This window comes from Hypanus sabinus, chromosome 10, assembly GCF_030144855.1.
Source record: "Hypanus sabinus isolate sHypSab1 chromosome 10, sHypSab1.hap1, whole genome shotgun sequence".
Lineage (NCBI taxonomy): Eukaryota > Metazoa > Chordata > Chondrichthyes > Myliobatiformes > Dasyatidae > Hypanus > Hypanus sabinus.
The window spans coordinates 49,104,108-49,119,736 of NC_082715.1; the positions used below are offsets into that span (position 1 = coordinate 49,104,108).

Sequence of the window (15,629 nt, forward strand, 5' to 3'; positions counted from 1 at the left end):
CAGTTGTTCAGCAGCTACCTTCCCAGCTGCTGATTTCTTCACTCCCTTCCAAATCATTGACATGCCAATTCCTATGTTTACTTGAAACTCAATGAGTTGATTTCCATAATCCTTTTAAACATACTGGGTTCACTGGAAAAAGTACCATAATAATTAATAGGAATATATCCAATATTCCAGCAGGGATCAGGATGCAAAAACTCCAAGATCATCTTCAATTTTATTCAATAGCAAGGCAGACATAGTCCTTCTCTTTTCCCCTGTATTCTTAAAATTTGGAGAAATCAGGAATTCCCTATTATGCCTACCCAGGTGTTCTGAATAACCATAAATTTACCACAAACAAATAATTTCATAAAGCAGCAAAGAACTGGTCCATCCACAGTTTAACAGATATGATAACATTTTATATACTATATGAAAGGGATTTTCAAATCAAGAGGAGGACACAAACTCAAATATTTTTTTTTCCCAAATAGTTAGGAACTACAGAACTATTCTTTCAGATAAGAAAGAAAACAATTCTGGTGAATGATCCTGCAACATGCAGTATATTAGGCATTTTATTTTCTGATAGCACAGATACACAGTTCAATACATCTATGACCAATTAAATGCCATATGCTCAAGTTTGATCATTAAATGTCAAAATTCATTCAAAAAACAGAGGCTGTTGTCACCTTTGGATTACAAAATCTTTCTACATTATTAGATTCAAATAAAAACAACAAGTGTTCTTGCTTCTCACCTTTATTCAAGTATTTCACAGCAGTTGGCTTACAAATTACAGTAAAAGTGTTCAAAATTCCAAAAGTTCAAAATCAAAACATTTAAATAATTTATTATCATTCTAATATGAAATGGAAAGTTATTTTAATACAATGCTCAATAACTATAGAATTCAATATATAGCATAACGTTGCAAAGCTACGCAATTCAAACAAAAATAGACACTATTTTATAGGAAACCAAAACAAGACACCAATGACTAAGAAAATAAATGTACAAATACAACAGCCAATGCTGCTTTTCAAAAGAATTCAAGCTTATATTATGATGAATCCCATGTTCATCTACATAACCTGGCATTCTCATATTCAGTGGAAATGGGATTATGAGACAAATGAAATAAAGCAATAGGAAAGACAAAAAAAACTCTAATGAAAGGAATTTAGATAAAACAATGGCAAGGTGGTGGGAGTTGAAAAATGTTAATCAATTTTGGTAACTTGTAAAAACATTTCTGGGTTTTATTAAATGCTACCAATGCTGCTACTGGCACAGGACGTTAAATTGCAAATGAAATAGAGAACAAATGAATTAATTTCAAAAACAGTAAGGACGCAGCAGTTCCTGAGACCTATTCAACCCTTTTTATCAGAAACTTGCTACAAAATTCAGCTATGTTTCTCAACAAATGTACAGTTTGTAATAATTTCCCAAATCTGCTCCATAAAAAATTGCTGCAAGTTTAGTGTAATTTAGATTGTAAAATACCCTCTTGCAATTATACTTTTTAATAAATAGGAAAGGAAAACATCACTATGAAAACATATGTTAATGAATTTATGCGAGTTCCTATTAGTCTTATTAAATTTCTATAAACTTTTATTTCTCTACATTTTAAATAGATAGTCCCAAGCAGTCATTTTATTGAATATATTCAAGTCGGGAATTGAAGGCTCAGATGGAAATTCTGAAGAGCACTTTGGATTACTGCAGTTTCTTGAAGCCAAAAATTTGCAAGTTGAGTGAGGACTGCAAAATATCTTATAATCAAGTACCTTAGCTTTAGAAAGTAAACTGTTGCGCACACACACATTTATTACAGTATTCAGTAAACACTGATGGTAACTGGTAAACTGTGTGACTGAAAAAGCTGAGGTAGCTCAACAATATAGCTGCAGTAGTCCAAGATTACTGTTGGTTTGTATAAGTTACTATGTTTTGCATATTTTATTAAATGCACCTTAAATTTTGAAGAGGCTGTAGTGGATATTTGGATAGTGGGCTTTATAACACTGGACGTGCAATTGTATGAAAAAAAATCTGTCACATTCTGTGATTGGAAAGAAAACAAAATGCCAGCTTCAATTTAGGAATAAAGACAACACTATTACAGCGGTCAGTGGCTTGAAAATTCTAAAAATTGCATCCAGTTACTCCAGCTATTTATCATGACGCAAGCTTAAGGGATCAATCCACTACAAAATGAACATTCAAATTCCAAAATCCATCAATAAAAAGCAAATCTTAAGCTAAATATCGTCAAAAAATCAATAAAATAGTTGAATCACTCCATCCAGTTTCTTAAATTAAGAAGTTTCTGCTTCACTGATGGCAAATTAATGTTGGGAGAAAAACAATATGAACCACTTTTATATTTTATAGCACCAGACTGTGCAACAGTGATGGCAAGTGGTTTTACTCTGAAATCTCAATGAAGTCCAGTTTGGTTCTGTAGGCTAGTCTGTTCCAGGTACCTGAGACAATAGCACCAATTCACAAAAAAAGATTAAGACCAAGGCTCTGAATGTTGCTGAATGGCTCAGAAGACTGCTTCCTTGCAAGCAGTTTATGTGATGAACCTGTTCCTCTTCAAAGGTTCACAGGAATGTATGAAAGGTCTTTAATAGATTCTCCATTTCCTAAATCAATCAAAACAAAAAAAGATAATAGTAAACAGCTTACAAATTACACAACAGCTATACCAAGGCAATGCTTGATCTGGCAAAGAATTATTGAACTGAGCACAAATTAAGAAGGAAACACTCATCCTTTCCAATTTAAAAAAAAACAAATTCCACTGTTTAAGAGAACAATGATGAAGAAATTTATCTTTTAAAAAAACACTGCTGCGTTAGCCACTAGAATCACTTCCTTCTTTCCACACCAGAATTAATATAAAATTATTGCACTTTAAATTCTTTTTTAACCTTCCCCATTAATTTCTCAATTCTTAAATCCCATTGGTTAAAGTAATACCTTACTATATTCACTGACATTCACAGAGGTGCTGTTTCCATTTGCGCACTATTATCAGCATGGTCTTTCTGCAACTCACTGCACAAAAAAACTTTTGAATTGAAAAGGTGTAAGAGTTATTAAATGAGAAATTGCTGGGAATATTAAGTAAGTCAGGCAGTACGTCATGCAGAGACAATAAAAAACCATTTCAATAGAATAAATGACCTGAAACGTTAATTCTATTACTCTACATAGATGCTGCCCAACATGCTGAGTACTCTCAACATTTTCTGTTTTATTTTCAGAAATCCAGCATCTGCTGTATTCTATTTTCCGTGCAGAAATGAATCTAAGATTTCATTAGAAGTCTTGCTATACTGGTTCAAACCTAGACTATTGCAAGTTTGACCTCACCTTATCTTAGTGTATTTAAGTATGCATCATGTGGGGATTGTTACGTGACATCTATTCTTTCCCTGAGGACTTGGAAAATTGGAAACTGTCTTTTACTCAGAAAATGAAACTGACCCTGCACATGGTATGAATTTGATTTCTAAAGCCAGCAATATTCTTTTCACACATAAAGGCTTTCTCTTGCCAAGATAATAACAATAAACTTTCATATCCATATTTTAAAATTCCTTGCCAAAAATACTGGGACTAAAAATGGCAAACTACTGGCTGATCTTCTACAGAGATTTATTCAGATCAGTACAGCGACAACGAGGTACAAAGTCTCATAAACAGAAAAAAAAATCCAATTCAAGTTGCAGAATTCACCAACCAAAGGAAAACTACAATAAACTGGTAATCTTACCCTAGTGTACTCGCAATATTTAGTGTTGGCAGAATCAACATTTTGAAATAGAGTCTGACTTGACAATAGAACTATGAAGCAAGGTTCTCCTGCACACACACAATGCTGGAGGAAATCAGCACGTCAGGAAGTATATACAGAGGGAAATAAATAGTAGATATCACTGGGCTGAGACCCATCATCAGGACTGAAAAGGAAGGCTCAGAAGCCAGAGAAAGGAGAGGAGAATAAGCTGGCAGCAGCTAGGTGAAAGGGAAGGTGAGTAGGTGGGGATGAAGGGATGAAATGGAATTACAGGTGGGGGTGAAGGGATGAAAGGGAATTACATGAGAAGCTGGGAGATAAAAGGTGAAAAGGGCTGAAAAATGAGGAATTGAATAGGAGAGTAGACCATGGAATAAAGGAGAAGGTAAGGAACAACAGGGAGGTTATGGACAGATCATAAGGGCAGGAAACCCTTAAGAGGAAAAACAATAAAGAAGGGCAGGAGAGGGAAAAGTGGAAAGTGGTTTCTGGACATTAGAGAAATCAAAATCCATGCCATCAGAGACTACCCAGGCATTGTTCCTCCAAATTGCATTTGTTCTCCTTGTGGCAGTATAAGCCATAGACAGACTGGTGTGGGAATGGCTGTGCAGCAGATAGAGGAAAAGTGCTTGAGGAAGCAATCCCCAAATCTGCATCATAACTCACCGATATAGAGGAAGCCACACTGCAAGGCACCAGAAACAATAAATGACCCTAGGCAGATTCGCAGGTGAAGCCCTGACTTACCTAAAAGACTGTTTAGAGCCCTGAAAGGTGGTGAGGAAGGAGGCATCAGGGCAAGTGCAGCACTTGTAATGATTGCAGGAATAAATGCCAGGAATGAGATTTGTGGAGATGGATGAGTGGATAATGGAGTCACAGAAAACTTGTGTTTTTGGGGGCTGATTGGAAGCAGTTATTAACGTTTAACTTTTCAAACAATATGAAAACTGTACAATTATCAAAAATATTTACCGTTACATAAAAACTGAATAGGCATGCACTCAACTTTCTACTGTACAACAAAGTGGAAGATCATTTAGACAAAATATCATAGACTCTGTCTGGAATGAGACTAATACATAACTCTGCAAAATAACACTACAAATACATGCACATTTATCTACTTCACTTTAAAAGTGCTGGAGAAGACACAAAATTTACATCTTGTACAAATCAATGAATAACTACAGCATTAATTAACCCAGGTTGCTGGTAATTATGCTTTCCAAATGTCAAACGATGTAAAGAAGGATTAAAATATTCATGGGGAGGGTGGGATATTTTTTATAGAAACAACACATTAAATGCACTATACTACAAGAAAATTGTATAAATATTCTGTTTAAATAAAGTTCGTTATCTACAATTTTTTAAAGTACTTTCCATTGCTTTTAGTCAGCTAACTTCCTGGCACATGTGGAAACCCATGTTTAAGAGATACTATTAAAAAATCTACATTACAGGAAGTATATTCCCAATGTAGATTGCTCCTTCAGAGGTTAAACAGGGGTAAAATAAGCTATATTTACACTCTTCCATTTGTGTCTTTTTGCTTGCAATCTTTCACTTTTTGGAACACTGGGTTCCAGATAATTTGAAATCTGGAGTGATAAGCTGACTCTCCTGTCCCATCAAAAGCCACAATGATAACAGCTGCCCATTTTAAGTATTATAGTAATGTGTCAAATTTCCACCACCTGGCATTACAAAATTTGGATGGAAAACAACATCCTGCCACTGTCCTTCACTACTCTGAATGGTCAATGATTGATTCGCTGATGTGGTTCAGTCGTCACTTAAAATGAACATTTAATAGCTTGCTATTAAACTTGAGAAAATCAATAAAACCGTATGCAAAAAAAACATAAATTTAATTATCTGTAAACAGGATATCAGAGGTTAAGTTTCAACCAAAGAACACAACCCCTTAATTGAATGAAGGGTAAGAGGTATGTTGTTAAATAATCCTCAAAGGTTTTTTCAAAATCTCAAAAGCAAATACCTTGACATTCAAGTGCACATTATTAGTTAATTCAAAGATCAAATAACAAAATTTATCCTTCTCATATCTTTAACATAATCATAATGTTATGTAATCCAAATAATCAAGTTAACCACCAACTTAAAAATACACCTTCTTTCTTACTGGACAGTGGTCCAGATTATAGGAAGGGACACTTAGAATATTGTTTTTAATGTTAATTTATAGCTGCTTCATTATTGTAGTGATTTTGCTTCACATCAGCCCAACACATTAGCTTGAATCCAAGAGAAGGGCCTGCATCAACATTGCCTTTCCTCATTTCTATCTTATCAGAACTCAAAAGGTGGCAATCTGACGCATTTGATCCATCACAACTTCCACAGAACAATCCCATTAATACAGTTGCCATTTCCATATTTCCATTTACCCCTGCAAACTACTTGTCCTCTCAAGTCCATCAATTCCCTTTGTTTCTTTTGCCAATAATCTGTACCAAAGTGCAAGCTTTGGGTTGCCAATAGGATTGTTGTGATGGGAAATTTTAACTTTCCTAATATTGATTGGCATCTCCTTAGCGCAAGGGGTTTAGTAGGGGTGGAGTCTGTTAAGTGTGTTCAGGAAGGTTTCCTGACACAATATATAGATAAGCCAACTAGAGGAGAGGCTGTACTTGATCTGTTATAGGGAAATAAATCTGGTCAGGTGTCAGATCTCTCGGTGGGAGAGCACTTTGGAGGCAGTGACCACAACTATTTCCTGGAGCGGGAAAGGAGCAAACAATTTGGGAAAACACTTAATTGAAGTAAGGGAAATATGATGCTATTAGGCAGAACTTGGGAGCATAAATTGGGAGCAGATATTCTCAGGGAAATGCACGGCAGAAATTTTCAGGGAACACTTGCATGGAGTTCTGCATAGGTATGTTCCATTGAAGCAGGAGAAAGATGGTAGAGTTAAAGAAACATGGTGTACAAAGTATATAGAAAATCTAATTAAGAAGAAAAGCTTATGAAAGGTTCAAGAAACTAGGTACTGTTACAGCTCCAGAAAATTTACCAGGTTGCAAGGAAGGAACTTAAGAATGGAATTAGGAGAGCCAGAAGGGGCCACGAGAAGGCCTTGGTGAGCCGTGTGAGAATAGGACCAATCAGGTGCAATAGTGGAAACATGTGCATGGAGTCAGAGGAGTTGCAGAGGTTCTTAATAATTACTTTGCTTCAGTATTCACAAAGGCAAAAGACCTTAGCAACTGTGTGGATGATTTACAGCAGAGTGAAGCATATAGACATTAAGAAAGAGGATTTGCTGGAGATTTTGAAAAGCATTTAGTTGGATAAGTCACTGGGACCAGCTGAGATATACACCAGGCTACTATGGAAAGCGAGGGAGGAGTTTGCTGAGCCTCTTGAGATGACCTTTGCATCATCAATAGGGACAAGAGAAGTACCAGAGAATTGGAGGGTTGCAAATGTTGTTCCCTTGTTCAACAAAGTGTGTGGAGATAACCCAGGAAATTATACACCAGGGAGTCTGACTTCAGTGGTGGGCAAGTTGTTGGAGAAGATCCTGAGAGGCAGAATTTATGAGCATTTAGAGAGACATAATCTGATTAGGGATAGTCAGCATGGCTTTGTCAAGGGCAGGTCATGCCTTATGAGTCTGATTGAATTCATTGAGGATGTAATAAAACACATTAATGAAGGTAGAGCAGTGGATGTAGTGTATCTGGATTTCAGTAAGGCATTTGATAAGGTTCCTTCATAAAGTAAGGAGGCATGGGATCCAAGGAGACCTTGCTTTGTGGATCTAGAATTGGCTTGCCCACGGAAGGCAAAGGGTGGTCGTAGATGGTTTGTATTCTGCATGGTGGTCATGACTAGCGGTGTTCTGCAGGGATCTGTTCTGGGAACCCTCTTCTTTGTAATTTTTATAAATGACCTGGATGAAGAAGTAGAAGAGTGGTTTAGTAAGTTTGCTAGTGACACAAAGGTTGGGGGTGTTGTGGATAGTCTGGAGGATTGTCAGAGGTTACAGGGGGACATCGATAGGATGTAGAACTGGGCTGATAAGTGGGAGATCGTCTTCAACCCGATAAGTGGGAAGTGGTTAATTTTGGTAGGTCCAATTTGAGGACAGAATATAACCTGTTGCACAGGTTAACAGTGTTGTTAAGAAGGTGTATGATCTGATGGCATTCATCAACCATGGGATTGAGTTCAAGAGCCCTGAGGTAATGTTACAGCTATACAAGGCCTTGGTTAGAACCCACTTGGAGTACTGTGTTCAGTTCTGGTCACCTTACTACAGGAAGGATATGGATACTATAGAGAGAGTGCAGAGGGGATTTACAAGGATGTTGCCTGGATTGGAGGGTGTACCATATGAGAATATGTTGAATGTACTTGGCCTTTTCTCCTAGGAGCAATGAAGAATGAGAGGTGACCTGATAGAGATGTATAAGATGAGGGGCATTGATCAAGTGGATAGCCAGAGGCTTTTTCCCAGGGCAGAAATGGCTAATACAAGCGGGCATAGTTTTAAGGTGCTTGGAAATAGGTATCAAGGGGATGCTGGAGCTAAGTTTTCACACAGAAAGTGGTGGGTACATGGAATGTACTGCCAGTGGTGATGGTGGAAACCGATATAATAAGGTCTTTTAAGAGCCTCTTAGATAGGTATATGGAGCTCAGAAAAATAGAGAGCTATATGCTAGGGAAATTCCAGGCAGTCTCTAGGGTAGGTTACATGGTCGGCACAACACTGTGGGCCGAATGGCCTGTAATGAGCTGTAAATTTCTATGTTCTTACTGCAGCCAGTTAATCTTCCAGCTAACAGGACATGGGGAGAAACCAGAATACACAAAATACTTGCTTATGGTGCAAAAATGTAAAATTCCTACTAATAGTATCAAAATTGCCTGGAGCTGCCACCCTATATATTTTAATATTTGTAAAATTAAGATTCCATCTCTATAACCCATTACCAAATGATTTTTATTACCTATATACTTGAAAATCTCGTATTTATGTCATAATTGTTTCTTCTTAACTACCTTGTCTCATACTTGTCTCAAAAGCTATTTTTCCTCTTAGCTATTTTTCCTCTTACACAGATAAATACTGCAAATATTTATGAAGTGCGAAGTTTTCATTACAATTTTTAAACAATTGTAATAAATACTTCCTGATATGCAGTGGAATTATTTTAGGTATGCAAGATTCCTAAGTTTCCTAAATTAAGGTATTAATTTTCCTAGAAGTTCCTTAACATTACAGGAATAGTCATTGTCAAACTATATTGTAACATACTGCAGATAATATTCTTTTGCGTCAGTGAACTGAACTTTATTTACATGTGGCCAAAACTCATCAACTAACAAAGAAAATTCCTCTTCCTTGACAGTATATATGTTTTTCAATTACTTTTTCAATGCAATGGCCTTTTCCATTAACTGACTTACTGCTTTATAAGATATTCCAAACTGTGCATTATTCCAAGTTAAAACCCCAAGAAAAAACAATGGTTCTGTGAGATATACATGTACAGTAATTGTAACTGAAATAAAATTACCAACTATTAAAATGTCAGAAATCTTTACACTCAAAAGTTATGTTTTGTTAAAAGAAGAAACTTCTTAAATACAGATAATTTACAGTACAAAGAAATTGAACATCCAAATGTATTGCAATCCGGTTCATTAGGTTTTAAACATATGAGGCTTATCAGGTAATTAGTAATCTTAAAAATAATACTGATTCAAAAACAACATGATTGATATTTTTAAGCATTACAAAGGTCAGACAGCATTTGTGAACTGATGATGCATCATCTCGAAAAAAAATGTTCATTTTTTTCCAGATACTGCCCCAGTGATTGAGTACAACCAGCATCGCTTTTAAGAGATGCAAGACTATTGTACTCTTAACTGTGAATTATTTGCCACTAAGTAAATATTAGATAAGTCAATGCTTACCTCAAGTAACTGAGTTTTGTCATACTCCTTGCGATGATGATAGATACATTGACTAAGCAAAGAATAAAGCTTTTCAAGTTGATCAACTGTGAAGTTATTGCTCGTCTTAGTGGCCAATTGGAGAATATGCTACAAAAGATGGAAATTCTTGTTACTATCAACTGTGTGTATAGATATATAAATTGTTTGCAAATAATATTGCTGGTGAGTATTATTCCACGGATATTCCATTCATGGACTACCCTTAATATGTGAAGGAAACCACCAATTATAATCCCTTAGCAACACACACAAAATGCTGGAGAAATGCAGCAGATCAGGCAGCATCTATGGAAATGAATAAACAATCAACATTTCGCGCCAAGACCCTTCTTCAAAACCATTCTGTGTGTGTTGCTTTGGATTTACAGCATCTGCAGACTTTCTTATGTTTATGAATTAATACCTCTTTTTCAATTGACTTTTATGACTTCAATTAACATTAAAAAATCTCAAGTCCTTTAAAAATTCAAACTTAAAATGAGTTCAGCTTTGACTTTCAGATTTACAGCATTTTCATTATGTTGTTTTCAGGTGCCAGTCAGCTATGTACCTTCAATCGTGCATGGTCCACAATTACTGGAGGGATGGGTTCAGGTACGTCCTGCTCCATGTGGACCACTGTCTTCTGTTCCCCTTGTTCTGGATGACTGGATTTCATCTTGCTCAAAACTAAAGGAGATTTTCAGTAAATTTCCTTCATTCACAATAACCAGACAGAAACTATCATATAACTGCACCTTAGTTTCCAAAACTTCAATACTGAGAAACAAATTTTAAAATTATTAAAATTAAATCACTTTTTCTCACAAGCCAGCTAAGATACACACAGGTTATAGATATATTCTGGAAATTTTTATTTAAATCACCTAACCTGATCATCAATTGAGTTAAGATAGTCACAAGCACCCAGAAAATTTTAACATATTTTCAAAAAGCTGCATTTCAAATGGACAATAAAAGATTTGCACCCCCATAGCATCTTTCATTACCTCAGGACATCACAAAGCAAACATCATTCTGACATTACTTGGTTGTAAAATTTCCCCAAGCCTAAAAAAAACTCAAGAAGCAGAATAACTGGTATTTTATAATTGATTTCTGTTCAGCTAGTTATTTTTAAAAATTGAAGTGAAAATGAGCTGCCTTATAGGAATACGTCCCTACCTTTTTAGCATTACACTTTTGCAAAGGCCCTAATTTGCTGGAAAAATAGCAGTAAGTTCACAGCACACACCATTATTAGTACATTTGAAAATTTGTCTGAGAAATATGGCAAAATATATGAATCACCATAAACCACTGAACAATATAGTGCTAGTCTAATGACAACAGTATAACAGTAACCATCTTCAAATAAAACTGGAGTTTCAATCCTGCAGGAAATACATAAATTTTAACATATAACATGTTGACAGTTGAGCTTCGAACATTAAAATAAATTTTGTTTGAAATCTGAAAAAATATGGAGAAGCAAATCCTTTTCTCTCCAGAGCAACACCTTAAAGCAAATGAATAATTAAATGCAAACTGCAATCCACTTCTTCAAAGATATAAAACATTAAGAGTCTTTTGGTTTTCAATTGCAATGTTCAAAATTGATTGGACTCTTACCTATGAAATATCCATAGACTGCTAAAACTTTATTTGCAAGGGGAAATCTCTGACCTTTGCACAGCCTGACGTTATTATCTAATTAAAAATCCCAACCAGACCGTAGAATATCCTTTCAATCATAAGCAAAGAGCTACTGTCTGGTTAAGTTTGTCATTAAAGATGATATGCACATTTAAGCAGATATCACAAGGAGAAACAGTGAGGCAGAATTTCCAAAATACCATTAGATGTTGCTCCAGTAACTATCCTCATTTACAGACATTTCTTCTTGTATGTTCAGTGAGTGCCTATTCAAACTCATTTGATTATCTTTTAATTTGCCAACCATGAACCTTGAAGCGACTCCACGGTGACACCAAGCACTCCACAGACTTCAGTGTCCCAGTTCAAACTCCTGTTTCATCTGCCAATTCTTTAAATACAGACAGTGCTGACAAAGTTAGCCTCTGTATACATTTACCCACGGAACATGTAAGAGTCTATTTTCATGGTAACCAATCACCAGTTTGGACCACCTTCATCTTCTTACAACAGTTAAGTGATGCAAATGTACCAAATTGAAGTGCATCTGCCCAGTCAGCCCTCATTGCAGAAACATCTCATCTCCAGGGTTATGTGACAGAAACTTAAGGAAATTCTTAAGTTTTTTTTTCCCGTAATGGAAAGACCTAATGCCCATTTTAGGAACAAAAGTATCAAATTCAACTGGACTTTGAGCTCAGCCACCTTCTGATTGACGATGAACTAAAATCCAAATTCTAAGACAACAAAACAGAACACTGGGACCAAACTCTAAATAGTGGTCGCCAACCCGTCGATCGCGATTGACTGGTTGATCTTTGAGACTTTCCCAGTAGATCCCGAAAAAAAAAGGAAAATAAGTACACAAATACCGTTGAGAGATTGTTTCTGGGTTGCGGGGTTTTAGTTCCGTTCTTTCTGCCCAGTGCGCATGCGCGTAGCTCCCCTGCACTGCACTGTGCACATCAGTGGTCCCCAACCACAAGGCCGCGAAGAAACAATATGAGTCAGCTGCACCTTTCCTCATTCCCTGTCACGCCCACTGTTGAATTTGAACCCACTCGAGGTCATCAGTCGACTAAATGCAGTGACACCCTTGCGCCAGGGATCACTGGTTGGCCTCGTGAAGCCAGCGGGAAGTGCCGTTGCTACTGGCCTGGAGCACAGACAGATGGGCACCACCTCTAAACCTGTTCAGCACACCGAATGTTTGTGGGGAATCCGGTGCTAAAATATTCGCAGCCAACCTAATTCGGGCTCAGGGTTTCATAAGTAGCAGAGTCACTACCTCGCTGCGATCTACCGAAGTAAACTTTTGTCAGCCGATAGATCCTACGGGGGGGAAAAGGGGTGTGGGCTGGTGCCCTGTCGCTCTCTCTGGACTGTGACCACCATGGCCCCGGAACGGGAACAGCCGCACCTGGCCAAGGCATCTGGCGGCAGGTGGGCGGGAGGCTGGAATTCGGGCCCGGAGGCTGACAAATGAGGCAATGAAGCCCTCAAAACTGCTTTGGTACACTGAGACCAAGCACCCTGCACTTAAAAGACAAACCCGTTGAGTTTTCTGAGCGGAAAAAACGTGAGCAAGCGGGACAGAAGCTAATTGCCAATAGCCGAGAAAACTAAATTGTGGAACAGACTGGACATAAGGAACCTGCTTCGAGTATCGCTGTATCCGGTCACGTTTAACACCCCCCCCACCCCCCACCGTCAGCCAGTCCGCAAGAATACTGTCAATATCAAACCGGTCCGCGGTGCAAAAAAGGGTGGGTACCCCTGGTGTTTATACATTATTTCTACTTCCGGGTTGTGGGGTTTTACTTCCGGTCTTTTCTGCCCCAGTACGCATGCATGTAACTAATCAATCTGGGGTCAATCTTACCTTTCACTAAGGCCGAGGCAGGGGATCTTGGGTTTAAAAAGGTTGGTGACCACTACTCTAAAGCATAAACAAATCCACAGAATTTCTACAAAATCTTTGAATGTTGTTAATCACCAGCATTACCAAGAGTGGAGAAGAGTGAAACAGGGACAAAGTGAATGCAAGAGGAGGGGTGGAGGGAGGTCAACACAAGCAGCTTGCTGTCAGGGGAATACAGCAGAAAAATTCTGATGTCTTGCTGGTCAAAACAAGATCTGTCCCAGTGTTAGTCAACTGTGGCAGTGGTATTGGATATTAGAAATTACAAATTACATTCCCTCAACTGTATCAACTAAATACTCTTTCAGATCATCACTGTGTGGTCATAACAAACCTATGCCTTCAGGAGAACTCATCAGGTAAAGTGACAGCTTATTAAATGGTAACCTATTACTTCTCCTATCTCAGTTCTGGCAACATCATTAATTGGCTTGTGGACTTTATAAAAACAAAGAATTTTTCTCTTTTTTATTCTTATTAAAAGAAGAAAACTGACAACAAACAGAAAGAGATTGCCCTCAATGCATGATTTAAATCTTAATAACAGCAGAATGTCCTTTGCCTGACAGCACTCAGGAAGGAAGTGTCCATTCTAATCCACAGCAAGGATGCATCCATAGAAAACTACACTGAAAACATAGTGTTAACACAAAGGGCAGTTTCAAAACTCCTAAATAGACAAAAATAGATAATTCAAAATACTGGAACAGTTAACTTAAAGGAAACTACAAAGGGTCTAGGATTAATTCAACTCTGCATTATGTATTATAATTGTTGATAACCCAAGCACAAATCTTAAACTAACGGAATTTTAAATTGATTGCAGTAGCTTCAGAACATGACTTTAATAATATTGTTCTTAGTATTGTATTATAAGGCTTTGCAATAATCACATTAATTTAATAATTTGAGTGAACAGCACCGTTTCCTTGTTATTTTACTTTTGAAGCAGTCAAATTTGCACTTTTCTATACAGACTTTAGAACTTTATTTTCCCCATTCATTCAGTTAGTACTCCTTGATCCTGTACATTGTGTTTAATTTATGACGTAAAGATCAAGGTCATACATATGTCCTCAAATCTGTCTCAATTCCAAACATAAAACTCCAGTACCTCCTAGATCTCACAAAAGAGCAACAAATGGTACCCACTCATTATAAGTACTATTATAATGAGTAGATTTTCTGACTTGATCATTAGATTTAAATTCTGATCACACAGATGAAAATAACTTTAAGTCAGCTTCCCATCCATTATCCCATTTTTCTATTAATTACTTTGTTAATTTACTATTGGGCTACAGTGACAGCTTCATACCAACTAATCTCAAAAATATGTAGAACAGATTTATTTTATCTCTGCAACTGTAAAAGTGAATTTACAGAATGACATATTACAGTGACTTCACTTAATCAAATAAATACTACATTAAAAGAACCCAAAAGCAAGTAAATAAAATTACCATCTTTTTCAGGTCCTAATGCTTTAAGATCAACATCTTTATTCTGAGAACACTTTGTTGCCATGGCTGCCTGTGTTGTACCAATTACAGTTTGTGAGCCATCTTCAACCAGTTGTTTTTTGTCATCTTCTCTTACTGATAACTTTGAGTTTGGCACAAGCTGAGTCATTAACTCCTTGGTGGGTTCAAGCTCCTTTCCAGGCTCGTGTTTCGCAACAGACAAATCAATGTCAGGTGCAGAATTAGCAGGTGTACATGTCCTGTGAGCTAAACATTCTTGAACAGGTTCACTTTCAGCACTTGCCATAGATTCATCACTCCATGTGCACTCATTTGGTACTGTCCCTTTGCCATTTGTGCAGGCATCATTAGGTACACATTGTTCTCCTGGGGCAGCATTTGTTTTCCTTACAGAAAACTCATTATTACCATCTAGTTGAAAGCTTGCTGACCCATCTTTCTTTGGGGATTTGAGATCACTACTCCTTTTTTCCACTGTACCATTTTCAAGTTTATTTTCCACCTGGCCAACATCCATGATATCACACGATGATTCATCATTGGTCAAAGAGAGATCTCCATTCTCATGATAATCTGTACTAACTTCCAATTCTCCATTCTCTGCTAGCTCACTTTCTTCACCTTGGTCACCATCACGTTCATCATGTTTAATGTCATCATCTTCTTTCTTCAGGTGGCTCACTTTTTTTGGCTTTCTAATAATACCACGGCCCCACTTAGAACGACGACGTGGTTTCCTTTTAATGTGAACTGTTGAGTAACACATGACAAAAAT

The 15,629-nt window shown here is 37.1% G+C and overlaps 1 protein-coding gene across 2 annotated transcripts in view; it reads right to left on the reverse strand.

The window, feature by feature from the left end:
- Positions 1-734: 734 nt before the first annotated feature.
- Positions 735-15,629, reverse strand: part of atad2b (ATPase family AAA domain containing 2B) — a 208,399-nt gene continuing 193,504 nt past the window's right edge. For both annotated transcript variants that reach the window (XM_059981809.1, XM_059981808.1), the window contains exons 25-28: positions 14,834-15,604; positions 10,365-10,483; positions 9,773-9,901; positions 735-2,648 (exon numbers count right to left, since the gene is read on the reverse strand). In XM_059981809.1, the coding sequence (XP_059837792.1) occupies positions 2,607-2,648; positions 9,773-9,901; positions 10,365-10,483; positions 14,834-15,604 (1,061 nt within the window). In that variant the 3' untranslated portion in view covers positions 735-2,606. The remainder of the gene's footprint in view (positions 2,649-9,772; positions 9,902-10,364; positions 10,484-14,833; positions 15,605-15,629) is intronic.